The sequence below is a fragment of the Myxine glutinosa genome, chromosome 1 (assembly GCF_964187855.1).
Source record: "Myxine glutinosa chromosome 1, kmMyxGlut1.1, whole genome shotgun sequence".
Lineage (NCBI taxonomy): Eukaryota > Metazoa > Chordata > Myxini > Myxiniformes > Myxinidae > Myxine > Myxine glutinosa.
The window spans coordinates 43,740,463-43,757,574 of NC_136261.1; the positions used below are offsets into that span (position 1 = coordinate 43,740,463).

Consider the following 17,112-nt stretch of genomic DNA (forward strand, 5'->3'; position numbering starts at 1 on the left):
TCAGTCCACCTTGCAGCATGCCCAGGGCACGCTGCCGTTGATCCCTTGACAATCGTGGCATGTTGATTGAAATGCCCATTTTGCACTGGCCTTTTTAAAGCCAATATCAAGACATCACGTGCAGCTCATTAAAATCATCCCGTACCCCTTGGCTAATCACTGACAGTCAAAACGGCTGTTCAACAGCTGTGCTATGAAGTGACCATTGAAGGTTCAAGTGACCATCCGTGACCGTTTTGTCTGACAGTGAGGACACTATTGTCCACAAATAAGTTCACACATTTACTACACGCAGTGTTATTGTTGATATTTAAAGGTTTCAAAGGTGGTAAGTTTCTTTTGCGTTTCAGTATATATATATATATTGTATAACGTTTTTTTTTGTTTTCTTGTTTTAAAACCATACCTAAAGACAAATCAGATAACCTTAAACCAATATCTAAAAGCAACTGAATAGCATTTTATTAATCATTTACCAAGGGGGGGAGGGGAGGGGAACGGGGGGGAGGGGAGAAGAGGGGGAGGAGGGGAGGGGCAGAGGGGAGAAGAGGGTGGATGGGGAGGTCCTCTATGCTGAATGCATGTGAGTGAGTGGCTTGTGTGGAAAATGTCCTCACAAAACATGTCCCTCAAAAACAGGATTTGTCCATTGTAGTTTTTACATGTGAATACAGGAGGAACGTGTGTGACTGTAATATGACATAGACCCTTGCACTCGGAAGATAACAATGAACGCAAAAATTGTCTGGCTTCAAACCAAAATATTTCTATTGAATCCTGGACTGCTTGCTGTAGCTCTTGCCAACAAAAGTTGGTAAATGATTTCATCAGCAGTTATCCCTTTGACACAGGATTCTGTAATTAGTAGCATTATTTGTAAGTGAACGAGCTGCTAGATGTCTGTTTAGCAGTTGGTCAGTTTTACGACCCCCCACACACACACACCTTGTTTTTTCATTTCTGTTCCTCACAATTCTGTCTCTCTTTTGCACACACACACGTATATATATATACACACACACACATATATATATATATATACATATACATACACACACACATATACATATACATACACACACATATACATACACACCAAGTACACAATGGACACACATATACATACACACACATATATACATATACATACACACACATATACATACACACACATATATACATATACATACACACACATATACATACACACCAAGTACACAATGGACACACATATATATACACACACAAGGCGTTCAGAATCATTGGAATCTCCTGCAATGAAGCTAACACCAAGGGCCTTTCACTCACTCACCGCAGACAGGTTGGTGGTCTTTCCGTCTTCTACCGACTCCTCTCTGGCCTTGCCCCCCCAGCTCTCTCTGGGCTCTGTCCCCCAAATATTCCGACAGGTCGCACAAGATCTGCCTGCAACCCTCTTATGGTTAAACTGCCAAAATCAAGACTCTCTGCTCACCTTCACTCCTTCATTCCTCTTTTCTCCCGCCTCTGGAACAAACTCCCTCACTCTCTTCAATCCCACTCCACCCTCCAGGTCTTTAAAACAGCTGTTCACCACCATCTCTTATCTTCCCCCATCCAAAACCTTGATCTTTTCTACCCCCGCTAATTTCATCCCAAATCCACTTTTTTGAAATACCAACTTATGTCCTGGAAGTCCTTGGTGTCCTTATGTTTTATACTTCTCCTTCCCCCCCCCTCCCCCCCCCTTCCCACGCCTCCTCCCCCCCAAGCCCTCTCCCTCCCACACATCTCCCTGCTCTCAAATGTTGTGTTTGTGTGCTTCCCCTTCTCTCCCCATCTTGTCTTCCGCTCCCTCTTTTTATATATTTTGTTTGTCTGGTCGATTTGTTTGTGAAATAAATGTTAGCTCTTTCACGAGCCTCGATTCAGTATACAAAAAAAAAAAAAAAAACACACATATACATACACTACCGGTCAAAAGTTTTAGAACACCTCAATTTTTCCAGTTTTTTATTGAAATTTACACCGTTTAATGTCCAGTGAATAACCTGAAATGGTACAAAGGTAAGCAGTAAACTGCTCGAGATTTAAAAAAAAAGTTTAGGTTAGCAAAAACGGGAAAATAATGTAAATTACACAGTTATATTGTAAAAAAAGACTTTCTTCAGGGAACAAGTAATGGGTTAACAACGTACAGCTGTTCTGCAGCAATGTAAGTAAATTAAGCCTTGAAAGTTGATGCAAACAATTCCTACAGGTGTCCCAACCTCTGCTGATTACTTGATTACAAACCCCCTGTCTGTATAAAAGCAGTATTGGAACAGACTGTTATTACACCCTCCGAAGCATTATTTGGACAATATTGCACTGCAGGATGTAGTATATTGGAAACTGGAGGAAACTCTGACAGGAAGAGGTCTGGCAGACCCAAAGCCACAACAGAATCAGAAGACAAGTTTCTGAGAGTCAACAGCTTGCGTGATAGGCGGCTCACAGGACAACAGCTTCAAGCACAGCTTAACACTGGCCGAAGTAAGCAAGTCTCAGCTTCAACTGTGAAGAGAAGACTTCGAGCTGCAGGTTTGACAGGTCGAGTGGCAGTAAGAAAGCCATTGCTAAGATGGCAAAATAAGAAAACGAGGCTTTACTGGGCCATGAAGCACCCTCAGTGGACTACTGAAGACTGGAAGAAGGTCTTATGGACCGATGAATCAAAATTTTAAATATTTGGTTCATCACGCAAGGTTTTTGTACGCCGTCGAGTAGGTGAAAGGATGGTTCCTCGGTGTGTGACACCAACTGTCAAACATGGAGGAGGAAACGTGATGGTCTGAGACTCTTTTGCTGGATCCAGAGTCGGCGACTTGCACAAAGTGACTGGCACCCTGAACCAAAATGGCTACCAGAGCATTTTGCAGCGCCATGCAATACCCTCTGGTATACACGTAGTTGGTCAGGGCCCAGGGGGTTCATCCTACAGCAAGATGATGACCCTAAACACACCTCCAGGCTATGTCAAAACTACGTTCGAGGAAAAGAACAAGACGGTAGGCTTCAAATCATGGAATGGCCAGCACAGTCTCCAGACTTAAACCCCATCGAGCTGGTTTGGGATGAACTGGACAGAAGGGTGAAAGCAAAGCAACCTACAAGTGCAACACATTTGTGGGAACTTCTGCAACCCGAACAATATTTGATTTCCATTGTCGAAAGAATGCCGTTCGGCGGTTATATCTGCGAAAGGTGGCTACTTTGCTGAGTCAAAAATTTAAATTAAATTTTGTTAAACAAAATGATTCGATGATTTCTTTTTTTATCTCCAATTGTTTATTTGTTCTATGCTTAATTTCAGAGTACAATGAGACATTAAACTGCGTAAATTTCAATAAAAACTGGAAAAACTGAGGTGTTCTAAAACTTTTGAGCGGTAGTGTACACACACATATATACATACACACACGAACATGTACATAAACACACATGTATATAATTATATATATACATGCACATATATATACACACACACACACACACACACACACACAGATATATAAACACATACACACATATACATACACACACATACACACATATGATTCATGATCAGTAATACTTTTTTATTTAATTTCTTTTTTCATATGTTTTTTTGTTTGTTTTTTTAATGTATATATATATATATATACACATACACAATTATATGGCCATTTTGGTGCTCTCAACTAAACATGCATGTCACAGTGGATCCTAGGTTCAAATTCCATATACTGTGTTGCTTTGCTCCAATGCCAACTGTTGCAATTCTGGCACATATGTAATAATTTTAGGAATTATGTTACATCCTCCAATCATAATCGTTTATGGTATGCTTTAATAAAGGGTATATTATGAAGAGATTATGAGTAAGAATGAGTGAGATAAACGGGTGTTAACCGCACATGCTGAATACTGATGCAAGTCTTCAATCAAATTGATACTATTTCTTGCAATCCTGAATCCGTCTGTCTCATAATAAAAATGTAATACCTTCCACAGCCATACCATCTCTACACGTCCTCCACCCCAGCGATCTCAGGTCGTACTTATTCCCCCCAGAAACTCGCACCGAGTTTCCCTCCCTATGTATAAACCGAATGCTTGCCTCCATTTGTTAATCGCTCTCGTCTCTCGTCTGTGGAATCTGTTGTCTACTTCCTGTATCTGTTGTCTCGAGAAACTCCCTTCGGTCTTTCGAGAGTGCAGCCCATCATCACCTTAAAGCGCGGCGTTACGCGCGCTGCTTGCGAGCAAGGAGGAAGCGGACAAGCGGTAACTTATAAGCGTCTTTATTTCAGGAGCTCACTGTAACACTAGCGCGCTCCGGGCTGCGCGCCCGGTGTATATCATGAGGCCACGCCTACCCCTCGGGCGTGGCCACCGCCCACTTGGTGCGCGGAATGATGTCACCACGCCAGTGGGCTTTTGTGTCCGCCACACGCGCCCCCCCAGAATTCCCGCGCACCTGGAGGGCCAGTTTGCGGGGCGGACGGATGACCCGGCCGAAGCGATCGGCGGCGTCCGGGGTGCAGGGATGCCAGGTGGGATGCCCCTGGTGTCCGCCACAACCTCATGGTTTCTCCCATAGTTGGTTATCTAGTCCTGTAATGTTGTGTCCAACTTCTCGTGACATTCATGATCACATTTCTCCAAACATCCCTGGATTGAATTGCTTCCTGCAGCTCTGGCAGAGACAGCTTGGTTTCAGCTTTTATCCCATCCCCATTTCTCTAATACCCTCCTCTAATCTATTCTTCTTGTTGACCTTAACTCCCTTTCTCCTTTTCCCCCCAATTGTCATCCTGCCACTCGACTCCAGGGATACACGTACAAGCTCTTCCATGAGCCTCGCACTACTCGAGAAAAATAATTCTTGGTATTAACATTGCGGGAAAAAAAATGAATGGAATATTCTCGGTCGGGAAAATTTAACGATTATTCATAGAATTTAGACCTGAAGTTTTAGTTTCCATCAACAAAAGGTTAATCTATATATAAATAAAACACAGTTTGTGTGTGTGTTACCTATAGACTCCTAAACGGAGAGGCTCACATACTTGATATTTGGCATAGACATGGCCATTGAGCCTGGGAAGGACATGGCCTACCTAAAAATATTTGACGAGATCCATATTTTTTTATTCATATTTACCTCAGCGCATTTCAGCGAGGAACATTATACACTGAATCTCAGCATGTGCCAGAGCAGCTCGCTGATTCGCTCAGAGCGATCGATCACGTGATGTTCCATCCTCGCCGCCAGACCATTGAACTGAAAATATATAGAATTAGCAGAAGTACCCGGCATTGCCGGGCGGGGGAGGAGGAATGGGGGGGAGGGGAACGGGGGGGGAGGGGTGAAGGGAAGGGGAGGAGGGGGAGGGGGGAGGAAGAGGAAGAGGAAGTGTCCTGCGTCCCCCTCCCCCTCTCCTCCCCTCCCCCTCTCCTCCCCTCCCCTTCTCCTCTCCTCCCCCCCTCCCCCTCTCCTCCCCTCCCCCCCCCCTCTCCTCCCCTCCCTCCCGTTACCCTCCCCTTCCCCCTCCCCCCGTTCCCCTCCCCCCCCCACCCCCCGCCCGGCAACACCGGGTACTTCTGCAAGTGTTAAATAAATGGATTGCATGTGGATTAATGTCACCGATTGTAATTGGCTTTATTACTTGAAAAACCGAAGAATGGAAGATTTTTCAAGTGCGGTATATTGGTCGGTTTAGTTTGTTAGTCTGTCTGTTTGTCACTGGCCTACAGGTCACAATTCTAAACCGATCGTCATGAAACTTCACCAAGTTGTCGAGGTCGTCACAATTGAGAAGCCTATTGATTCTGAGGTCATAGATAATGAAGATGACTCATAGGTCATCTGGAGGTCAAGTGTCTTCAGATTTTTCATCCAATTGACTTCAAAATTTAACAGCATTTGCATTGTGCCTCACTGAATTGGGGGAACCAACTATTTTTGAGGTCAAAAGGTCAAAGGTCAACTGAAGGTCAAACTTCTAAAATCATGAATTTTCATCTGAAAAATCATCACGCTTCATCCTATTGACTCGAATTTTGATCAAAATCATCAATTTTAATATCTTGATGAAATGGATAATTTGATGGATCAATGGCAACCTTTTTGGGGGGGATGGGGATGGATTTTGCAATATCGTGCTCCGCATGACGTCTTCTTGTTTTAATGGTTAAAGGGACTGCTTGAGCAAAACTGAAGAGTGCCTGGTGAAGAACGTGGTTTGATTGTGCACTTTCCTTGCTCTGCAGGATCATTAAACTCAATGATGGACAACCTCCTCTTACCTACAAACGTTTCCAAGCACTCGTGAGTCGGATGGACCCACTGGAAAAGCCTGTGGACACGCTGAGCCCAAAAGTGATGGGTGCCTGCCGCACACCTCTTTGGGATGATCACGATGAACGTTATGGCGTTCCCTCCCTTGAAGAACTCGGTATGGAGGTTTTGCTTATAGTTATAGCAAAGACCACTGTTTAACGGTCTCATTAGTATCTAGACTCTAGACTCTAGAGTTTCCATTTACCGATGTTGAACACTTACCCTGGTGACCCAACAGGTTTTGATACAGAAGGCCTGAGCTCATCCGTTTGGCAAGGTGGAGAAATGGAAGCGCTGACTCGCCTGGACAGGCACCTGGAACGAAAGGTAAAAATTGCTCGCAGCGTGCGGCGAGCTTAACAATCACTCCCTTCTAGTTAAGCAACTTTGTTTCTGAGTACATCTTGAGGATAACCATGGATTTGTAAACCAACAACATCCTTGTTGTAGGTGAAGACTGTCTTTTCAAATAGATTTGCAAACGTTTTTCTTTCCCTGCCCCCACCCCCCGATAAGGGGCACGTACCACTGTCTCCACCGTTTTCATTTTATGACGAGATAAAGTCAGAGACTGGTATTCATGCCACAGGTTGCAAAACAAAAAATATCCAAATATCCATTGCCCAAAAATATCCAAACCATTTATATACAAAAACACACTCTGCCTCGGACGGCACATTTGAGAGCGTATTCATTTATTTCACGTTGGCAAACTATGTTGCCGCTATGTTGGCGTTAAACTATGTTTTAAAACTAATTAAAACCATTTCATGTAAATAGAGGGGGGGGTTGTCACTGTACTCGCAAGCCGTTCGCCGTTCGCTTTGGCGTTGCGAATGGACCAAAACATTTCATGGACCAAAACATTTCATGTAAAGCGTTCGCCGTTCGCTTTGGCGTTGCGAATGGACCAAAACATTTCATGGACCAAACCATTTCATGTAAATAGAGGGGGGGGGGATTGTCACCGTACTCGCACCCACGTACCCACGTACCCACGTACGGGCATTGCACCCACGTACGGGCATGCCCTAGTATACAAAATCCAGAGTAGGCTTACTCCACGAGGTCATGTGAGGGCATTGTATTTTTAGGACTATTCTGAGAGCGACCTAACGGGGCGAGTCGATCGAAACAAGCTGTGCCATGCAAACGTTGTGATTAGGCCGAGATGCCAATTTGGGGTTAGTGGGTTGGCTTGTGCAGTCATGTTCTTGAATCATGCAATTCATCTCCTTTCGTGATGATCTAAGCTCAAAGTCGGACACGAGCCATGGAAGCATTGCCCACTGAACATCTATCCGTGAATTCTTGAGATTGCTATTAAAATTTTATCAAACAAACTTCAGCCCCCCTCCGCCTTCATTGCCTTTGGCAAATTGTCATGGGAAGCTGGGGAATGGGGCAGGTGCATTCTGTCTGCCAGTTGCACTTCTTTCTAGACAGAAAGCCCACCTTCCTGACTGTTTCGACACTACTCTCGGAACCGTCCTCAACCCCACAATTGTTTAAAATCCATTAGAAGTAACTGGAATGGCACAAAAAGATGGCATGAAAGGCATGATGATGCCAGGCATGATGCCTGGCATGAAAGGAAAAATGTGGTGGAAGTGGGCTTTTGGTTTCGAACCCAGATGGTACAGTCGCCATTTTGTTGGACCAATGTCTATTTGATCATCATTTGAATGTTGGTCTGTTAATGGCGGACTAACACCAGGCGTTAGCCGACCGCCATCAATATCCGCAAGAGCAACTGTCTTTTTCCATACAAAAGCAAATGTTGAACCAATGTTGGCAATATGGGTATGACCAACTGTGATGATGCCAACCCAATCCCAAAGTTAGTCCAACGTAACTGTTCCAGCTGGGAAAGCCCTCCAACATGGCTGTAATGGTGTATACTTTGGTTGAATAAAAATCCAGCTTTTGCTTTGTTTAAAAAATAGAATTGGTTGTTTATTTGTGTTAGATTAATTCTTAAGCTGAATATTTGCCATATATCTATATAAAATGTTTTTTTGTTTGATTGTTTTTGTTTTTTTACAAGTACATTTTTTTCTGCTTTTTCGGCTACTGCAATTGGATGTGATGCAGAAACTTAGCCTTTCTCTTCATTGCACCAAACACAGGCTTGGGTGGCCAATTTTGAACGTCCCCGTATGAATGCCAACTCTCTGCTGGCCAGCCCAACCGGTTTGAGTCCATACTTGCGATTTGGATGCTTGTCATGCCGCCTGTTTTACTACAAGCTCACTGAGCTCTACAAGAAGGTACATGCAAGCACAACACACTGGGCTTTCATAAGGTCAGAGGGGAAGGCGATAGGTTTTAGAGGCAGATGAACTTTTCAAAGCACCCGATTTTCATCGGCATTTTCAGGGATTATGCCCATATTTCCTTTCATTCATCAACACACACAATATGTTCATTATATGTAGTTATAGTTGAGGTAGTAAACAGCTGCACAGTGGATAAAGCAAAACTTGCTTGTCTGGTTTGAACAAAGTTTTGTAAAAATTTCAATACTTTTCATTACTTTGTCGTGAAAATGATTCTCCTGAGTTAGTTTGCATTTCCTTGATAGCAACGGTACCCGCCCTACGGGCAGAGGTTCAGTTGGGAGGTCCCAAATGAAAAGGCAAAATATCAGAAATTGAAGGCTTTTATTTTATTTTAAACGATTTATATAAACATCCGTTAAATCATATCACACGCAAATCATCAAAATCTAAACAGCATTTGTAGAATTTCAATAAAAGCTACATCACTGTTCATATCGGTAAATATTATTCCATCATGTTTGGAAAAAAATTGTAAAAATTGTAAATTGGGAAAACAATATAGCCTATTTTATTCCAGGGGGTCCAAGGATTACCCACCCAAAATTTTGTTGCGATCGGCTCAGCCATTTTTGCGGTACCTGGGAACGGATGGACAGACACACATTTGGTGAATTATAGTAAGACTTTTGTAGAATTTAGATAAAAGCCACATCACTGTTCATATCGGTAAATATTATTCCATCGTGTTTGGAAAAACTGGAAAATTGGAAATTGGAAAATTGGGAAAACAATATAGCCTATTTTACTCCAGGGGGTCCCAGGATTACCCACCCAAAATTTCGTTGTGATCGGTTCAACCGTTTTTGCGGTACCAGGGAACGGACGGACAGACAGACAGACAGACAGACAGACATTTGGTGAATTATAGTAAGATGCTTGATAAAGTCACAATGATTTGCATTATCGTAGTAATTAAGCTGTACTGATTTAGTAATATTGGCATGTTATGTTGGATCTCTGCAGGTGAAAAAGAACAGCTCTCCGCCGCTATCCCTCTATGGACAGCTCTTGTGGCGCGAGTTCTTCTACACGGCAGCGACCAACAACCCCAAATTTGACCGTATGGTGGGAAACCCCATCTGCGTACAGATGCCCTGGGATCGAAACCCTGAGGCCCTGGCAAAGTGGGCAGAAGGCCGGACAGGTTACCCCTGGATAGACGCTATTATGACGCAGCTCAAGCAGGAAGGATGGATCCACCACCTGGCACGACATGCCGTGGCATGCTTCCTAACACGTGGTGACCTGTGGATCTCTTGGGAGGAAGGAATGAAGGTAAGCAGTGATGGAGGAAGATGGGCGAGTGCGAGTTTTTTTTTGTTATTGATTAATTCGGTTACAACTTTTAAAAGAAACAAAATAATTCCTTATCCCACAAGTCATTTCCAGTAGAGGCAAATTGGTGGTGTTCTTTTCTGCAGAGGTACTCGTACAGGTAGATGAATATTAACGAGGGTTAGGCTCACTTCAACACATAACCTTGATGTCTAATCCCTGAACAAAGTAGATCTGAGGGTCATATGTGCTCTTCGCCGCCAGTGCCAAAACAATCCACCTCTCGATCACACGCCTGACTTAATAATACAGGTGTGTGGAGGAGAGTGGATGGTGGATGTTGTGGGCGGTTAGGATTGAGGGAAGGAAGGATTACCACAGTGGCTGCGGTTTCAACTTGCAGCTAAATATAGTTTGCCAACGCAATGTAATTACACTTTATAAGCTCCTAATTATAGAGCAACCTGGTAGTGTTCGGGGGAAAACACCTGGTGTCCTCACGTACCCCCTTTTCTGTTTGTTTATTTTTGGTCACGTTTTAAAAGAAGAGGAAGGTTAAATAATTGTCATGACCATAATGCAGACCATTTAAATAAAACCCATACAAAAATTAACGTTTTCACGATTTGGAATATGAATTTGTGCATCCGCAAAATGTCTGCAAATGGTTGTGCATCACATGTTCAAAGCTAAAACCATGCATCTCAGTATGCATATTGGTGGAACTCTATTTCATTGGGCCTTCTGTTGTGCTTCAGGTGTTTGATGAGTTCCTCCTTGATGCCGACTGGAGCGTGAATGCAGGCAGCTGGATGTGGCTCTCCTGCTCGTCTTTCTTCCAGCAGTTTTTCCATTGTTACTGTCCTGTAGGATTTGGCCGACGCACAGACCCCAATGGAGACTATATACGGTAAGACCACGCAACCATTAGTTTTTATAGGGTGGACCAACATTGTTGAGAGAACCGAAGAATGGTGGAGGAATAACAATAAATGGCAGATGGTGTGCGGATAAGCGAACATGTGCTGTTGTTGGCAGATAGATTCTTAAAAGTGTTGTTCATCTTACTATAATTCACCAAATGTCTGTCCGTCCGTTCCCAGGTACCGCAAAAACGGCTGAACCGATCGCAACAAAATTTTGGGTGGGTAATCCTTGGGACCCCCTGGAGTAAAATAGGCTATATTGATTTTCCAATTTTTTACCCAATTTTTCCAATTTCCAATTTTTCCAGTTTTTCCAAACACAATGAAAAAACGAATGATCGTTTTAAGGCCATTTTCCCCGCTAGAGTGGGGGTTAGCCTTGCGGGCCCCATGACAATCATGGTTACCTGTTTGAGGCAATGTTTTTATGGCCGGATGCCCTTCCTGACGCCAACCCTTGGTCACGCTCTTACGATGTGCAGGGATACGGTGTACCTATTCTAAATCGGGGTACACACCGGGATCATTCATCCCAGCAAGCTGGTACTCAATTTGCCGACCTCGGAACGATGACAGGCTGAGTCAACCCCCCTGGCGTTAATTCAGCGATCGACCGGGATTCGAACCCAGGATCCTAGGATCCCAAGCCGGCACCCTAACTGCTAAGCCACAATGGAATAATATTTACCGATATGAACAGTGATGTGGCTTTTATTGAAATTCTACAAATACTGTTTAGATTTTGATGATTTGCATGTAATATGATTTAACAGATGTTTACATAAATCGTTTAAAATAATAAAAAGCCTTCAATTTCTGATATTTTGCCTTTTCATTTGGGCCTCCCAATTGAAGCCCCAGCCGTAGGGGCGGGTACTATTGCCAGTGTAGATGATGCAAAGTAACTAGCCTGTACCAATTCTCAAAACACTTGATCCATAGTAAGGTTTTGACATTCACATGAAAATAGTTTGTGCATCAGGTGGCATGGCATGAACTAGTTAGCATCACAAAAAGATTTGGCTGTCAATCACTTGATTACAATCACACATGATAATTGCCACAAACAGTGCCCTGGGATGATGGGTAGTATGGTGGATCATGCCCTCGGATGGCAGGTCGTGTCCTAAAGGTGGCAGGAAGCTGATATATGGCAGGTCGGCACCCTGGGATGCCGGGTCAGTGGCGTGGGATAGCGGAGCATGCCCTGGGATGGTGAGTTGGCGCCCTGGGATAGCGGAGCATGCCCTGGGGTGCCCGGTCAGTGCCCTGGGAGCCCGGAGCATGCCCTGGGATGGCTGGCGGGTTGGCGCCCTGGGATGGCGGGTTGGCACCCTGGGATAGTGGAGCATGCCCTGGGATGGCAGGTTGGTGCCCTGGGATAGCGGAGAATGCCCTGGGGTGCCCGGTCAGTGCCGTGGGAGACCGGAGCATGCCCTAGGATGGCTGGCGGGTTGGCGCCCTGGGATGGTGGGTTGGCGCCCTGGGATGGTGGGTAGGCGCCCTGGGATAGTGGAGCTGGGTTTGCCGGGTGGCGCCCTGGGATAGCGGAGCATGCCCTGGGATGCCGGGTCAGTGCTGTGGGAGCCCGGAGCATGCCCTGGGATGGCTGGCGGGTTGGCGTCCTGGGATGGCGGGTTGGCGCCCTGGGATAGTGGAGCATGCCCTGGGATGGCTGGTTGGCACCCTGGGATAGCGGAGCATGCCCTGGGATGCCGGGTCAGTGCCGTAGGATAGCAGAGCATGCCCTGGGATGGAAGGTTGGCGCCCTGGGATAGCAGAGCATGCCCTGGGATGGTGGGTTGTCGCCCAGGGGTAGCGGAGCACACCCTGGGATTGTGGGTCATGCCCTGAAGGTGGCAGGAAGCTGATGTATGCCAGGTCCATACCCTGAGATGGCTGGTCGCGCACTTGGATATCGAGTGACACCAGACCAAATGATTATGCTGTATTCATTAGTTTTAATCCATATTTCTAATCCATGGACTTGGACCAAAGCTTTGATTCCTATTCCGAAGCTTTGATTCCTATTCCGAAGCTTCAATGTAATAAGTTGTACCGAAAGATGAGACAAATGGGATTGGTTGATAGTAGTTAAGTGAACTCTATTGCTAAAGTGCTGCATCACATCACAGCAGATTACGATGTCTCTCAGAACAACGTTCCCTTGATAAACAGCACACAGTGTTTGCTCATCTGGTTATTTAAAATCTTTGGAATTTACCAATATGTCGCACCAATGGCTCTTTGATCTCTGTGATCTAAGCCGTTTACCCCTTTAGTAATGCCTCCTTTGTAAATGTTAAGGAGCAAAGACAAAAACAAGTCACCCATGCACATGTTAAACATGTGGCCACTTTATTTTGTTCAAATTCCACAATTTTAGGCAGTGTATACATTTTAGGGTTGGCTTTATACTTTTGGTCTCTTGTGACATGTTGATTTCATTCTGTGAATTTATTTTCCTTCTTCATGCATTCATTCTCTCCCCGCCCTTTCTATCCTCTCAACCATCACTCGTGCACCGACCTTCAGTCGCTACATCCCACTGCTGCGTGGCTACCCAGCCAAGTACATCTATGACCCGTGGAATGCACCCGAAGCCGTGCAAAAGGCCGCCCGCTGTGTCGTCGGAGTAGATTACCCAAAGCCCATGGTGAACCACGCGGAGGCCAGCCGACTCAACATCGAACGCATGAAGCAGATCTACCAGCACCTGTCGCGTTACCGTGGCCTATGTGAGTGTCTACTTCTGTCTCATCCTGTTCAATTTGTACCATTAACGCATCTGCTTTTGCATCTTGCGCATTAATTTGTCATTTCTTCATAGGCCTCTTGGCATCTGTCCCATCCACTGGAAATATTGGCATGTCAAACTACAGCATGGCGGCCTGTACCTTCCGAGGAAATGCCAATCATGGTAAGCACGAAACTTTGGCCAGTGCTTTGGGACTGTCCTATATTTCCTAGAATTGGTCTCAACATATCCTAGCAACACGGGTGCTCGATATGCTACAGCATGGTTTTGCAATGGGATAATTGGATGATTATTAAATTTGAAAAGTTCACAGTTTTCCTGGCGTCGGCACACAGGGATTGCAGCCAAGGACGGTGGTGGATGGACTTGCAGACAAGAAGCGAAATCGATCACCAACACGGGAGGGCAGCAACAGGAAGGTATCAATATGATTTCACTCTTGCATGTTACAAGTCATATGTAATCCTGTAGTGGCTATCTTTCCCTATAAAAAATAGTGAATTGAAATTTGTCTTTTATGTCAATCCTCAACAGCAGTGGTTCTCTTTGCACCTTCACCACCAGCCAGCAAGGCGCATGGTAAAGTCGTTACCATCATGGATGTCTCTACACTCAAGCGAGACTGGACAAGCTCCTTCGATGAAGACACAGTCTTTCCCCACAAGAAGATCACCAAACATGCGACTGACAGGAGTGCCGTGGTAAGTAGTGGTTCTTGTGCCACCCTAAAACAATATACTTTATCTTTCTTCCGCATTTTTTTACATTGTTTACCTTATTGGTATTAATTGGGCCTATCCCAGTTAACGCAACTGATTATTACACAAGTTGGCTTATGATAAGTCACATCGTCAATATCATGAGCAAGCGTGTACGCTCTCGCACATGTACGATTCATTTCCCACGCCTGCTTAGACTGGATCCAACGGAACATTTTCGGTACGGCATGCAATTCTAATTCCTTCCGTGTCTCAGAAGTATAAAAATTCTCGAGCATGCAGTCTCAGCCTGGCGTTGGCTTAGCGGTTAGGGTGCAGGCTTGGGATCCTAGGATCCTGAGTTCAAATCCCGGTCAATCGCTGAATTAACGCCAGGGGGGTTGACTCAGCCTGTCATCCTTCCGAGGTCGGCAAATTGAGTACCAGCTTGCTGTGATGAATGATCCCGGTGTGTACCCCGGTTAGAATAGGTACACCGTATCCCTGCGCATCGTAAGAGGCGATTCAGGGTTGGCGCCAGGAAGGGCATCCGGCCATAAAAACATTGCCTCAAACAGGGAACCATGATTGACATGGGGCCCGCAAGGCTAACCCCCACCTAGTGGGGGAAAATAGCCTTAAAAACGATCATTCATTCATTCATGCAGTCGGCCATACTCGTGTGGATCGGTGGTTAGAAACACATCCGAGGTCTAGATGTCTAACCATTCCATCCTCCTGATGTGCTGTACGTGATTGCAGGACAACTAAAGAACTGCATTCTTGGAGTTTTGGAGCATCATGTTTTCCAGAAGACGAGCGTCGTACTATTGTTCACATCGAAGGGATCTCGTACCGTCTGGTTTCTCGGCACGCTTTTTCAACCAGCAAGACGTGTTTTGATGGAGCTCCGACTGCGTCATAACCGTACGCAGACAGAACTGTGGACTCTTGTTCAACGCACTCCGTTGTACGTGCGTAACAAATAAAACGAAAATATTGCTGGTGCTGTTCATGAATTTTGCAAATTGTATTTTTCTTGGTTTGTATAGTTGAGTTTGGTGCCTGAACTTGACTGTGGGTAGCAGCGGTTCTACTTCCCATCGACACTATACACAGGACTTCCTTTGCAGATTGAGCGTTGTTTCCGGTTATTTGTGCCCTCATCTATCAAAAGGTCAATGCATCAGGGACACAGCCGCGCCTCAGTAATCCCATGTTCTGACAAACAACACACGGAAATATCAATCCCACGAAAATATGTTCTCAGCTTCGGGTCAATTTAGTGTGAATCGTGCTCTTATTTGTCGGTAGTATGGAGAATAAAAAGAGGACATTGATCGATTTGAGTTCCTCATTAAAATTGAAGAACCTCGAGGTTATTAAATGTGATTGACAAGTTTGAGGTCTTCAGTGAAGTTGAGAAACCTTAAGGCTGATACTAAGAGGGGATTGACCAGGTTGCGGCCTTCATTTATCCGATTATAGCGGCCCACGATGGTTTGTACGGCTTTCTGGGACATATGCGAATTTACAGATGCCGCGTTGTGGAGTAGAAGAGAATGTACAAAACATTCTGCCATCTTTTTCAAATTTTTCCAAGTTTGACTGGTGTTCAAACCTTCTGTACATAAATGTTGGTGGTTTTTGAGAAATGTAATCGTAGAGGTGATTGCACTGATCAACGATCGTATAAGTTAATTGGCTGAATCTTTGAAAAAGTTTACTTGGTTTAATTGGCAGAATTGTTTTGTTTTTTGTTTTTTTATTAAGGGAAAAAAATTTTTGAGCGTTAAATGATTCGCTCTATTTTTCGGATATTTGAGAAAAGTCAAATGACGACTGTCGTTGAATGTTTGAGTTTTTTTTACATTGTCATACTTTTAAAAGAACACATTCCCTTCCACGACCCATACCTGTTTTTTTTCAACATTTGCTCAAAAATAATGCAGTTTATTGCAGGTGTTGGTTGAAAGCACTTTTTCTACCTGCATTATGTAAAATGTACATACTGCAAGCTTTTCTCTGTTAATGTGTATTGAAAAGTTGCATTCTTATTTGTTTGTATAGTTTTTACCTGCTGCGCAATCATCTTTGTTCGATTTTTGCGGACACGGCAGATTTGTGGGTACATTTGTATTTAAACGAGATGTACATTTTTTTTTTTTTCCCCCTGTTCAGACTTTGAGAGGCTGCAAATAAACTTTTCAGTTGTGACTCGAATTTGTCTGAATCTTCAACACAGATGAGTGATCTTGAACACCGCTCTAAACATTGAGAGATGGGTTGAAAGGGAAGATTTCAATTAGAGGGCTGCAATCGGAGATCGCTGATGGTTTGCTGTATAGCCAACTCGTATTAGCCAATTGGTAGCACTTAAAACTCTTTCATAATGAAAAAAACGTTTTTTTTGTTGTTTTTTTTCTCTCTAAAAAGTGGGACACCATGGACACCAGCTAAACACTTAGGGCCTAATTTAGGAAAGGTGTTTAGCAAGCGACATGCTCATACATGCCTAACTCTTAAATGCTGACAAAAACATTGTTGTACGCAAACAGACAAACTCGCGTCGAAACAGCAATTTACAAAGGGAGATAAACAGCCGTTTAGTTGTGCGCGTCTAAACAGCCGATTAGCCTGTGAAACCCCGCCCATATCTCCAACATCCAATTGAAATGATGCACCTGCATAGCATCAGCACCACGGGCAATTGTTGGAGGGCTTCAGCGCATTGCTGCTCCTTGTACGTTGATCCAGGTCACCTTGC

The 17,112-nt window shown here is 44.4% G+C and overlaps 1 protein-coding gene across 4 annotated transcripts in view; it reads left to right on the forward strand.

Annotated features, from left to right (window-relative positions):
- Positions 1 to 16,562, forward strand: part of LOC137423255 (cryptochrome-1) — a 48,743-nt gene extending 32,181 nt beyond the window's left edge. For 2 of the 4 annotated variants that reach the window (XM_068110196.2, XM_068110206.2), the window contains 10 exons: positions 6,277 to 6,461; positions 6,585 to 6,673; positions 8,476 to 8,616; positions 9,652 to 9,963; positions 10,722 to 10,873; positions 13,425 to 13,627; positions 13,720 to 13,809; positions 13,983 to 14,066; positions 14,182 to 14,348; positions 15,108 to 16,562. In XM_068110196.2, the coding sequence (XP_067966297.2) occupies positions 6,277 to 6,461; positions 6,585 to 6,673; positions 8,476 to 8,616; positions 9,652 to 9,963; positions 10,722 to 10,873; positions 13,425 to 13,627; positions 13,720 to 13,809; positions 13,983 to 14,066; positions 14,182 to 14,348; positions 15,108 to 15,116 (1,432 nt within the window). In that variant the 3' untranslated portion in view covers positions 15,117 to 16,562. The remainder of the gene's footprint in view (positions 1 to 6,276; positions 6,462 to 6,584; positions 6,674 to 8,475; positions 8,617 to 9,651; positions 9,964 to 10,721; positions 10,874 to 13,424; positions 13,628 to 13,719; positions 13,810 to 13,982; positions 14,067 to 14,181; positions 14,349 to 15,107) is intronic. The other 2 variants (XM_078771143.1, XM_068110186.2) reach the window with 1 other exon arrangement.
- The last annotated feature ends 550 nt before the right edge of the window (positions 16,563 to 17,112 follow it).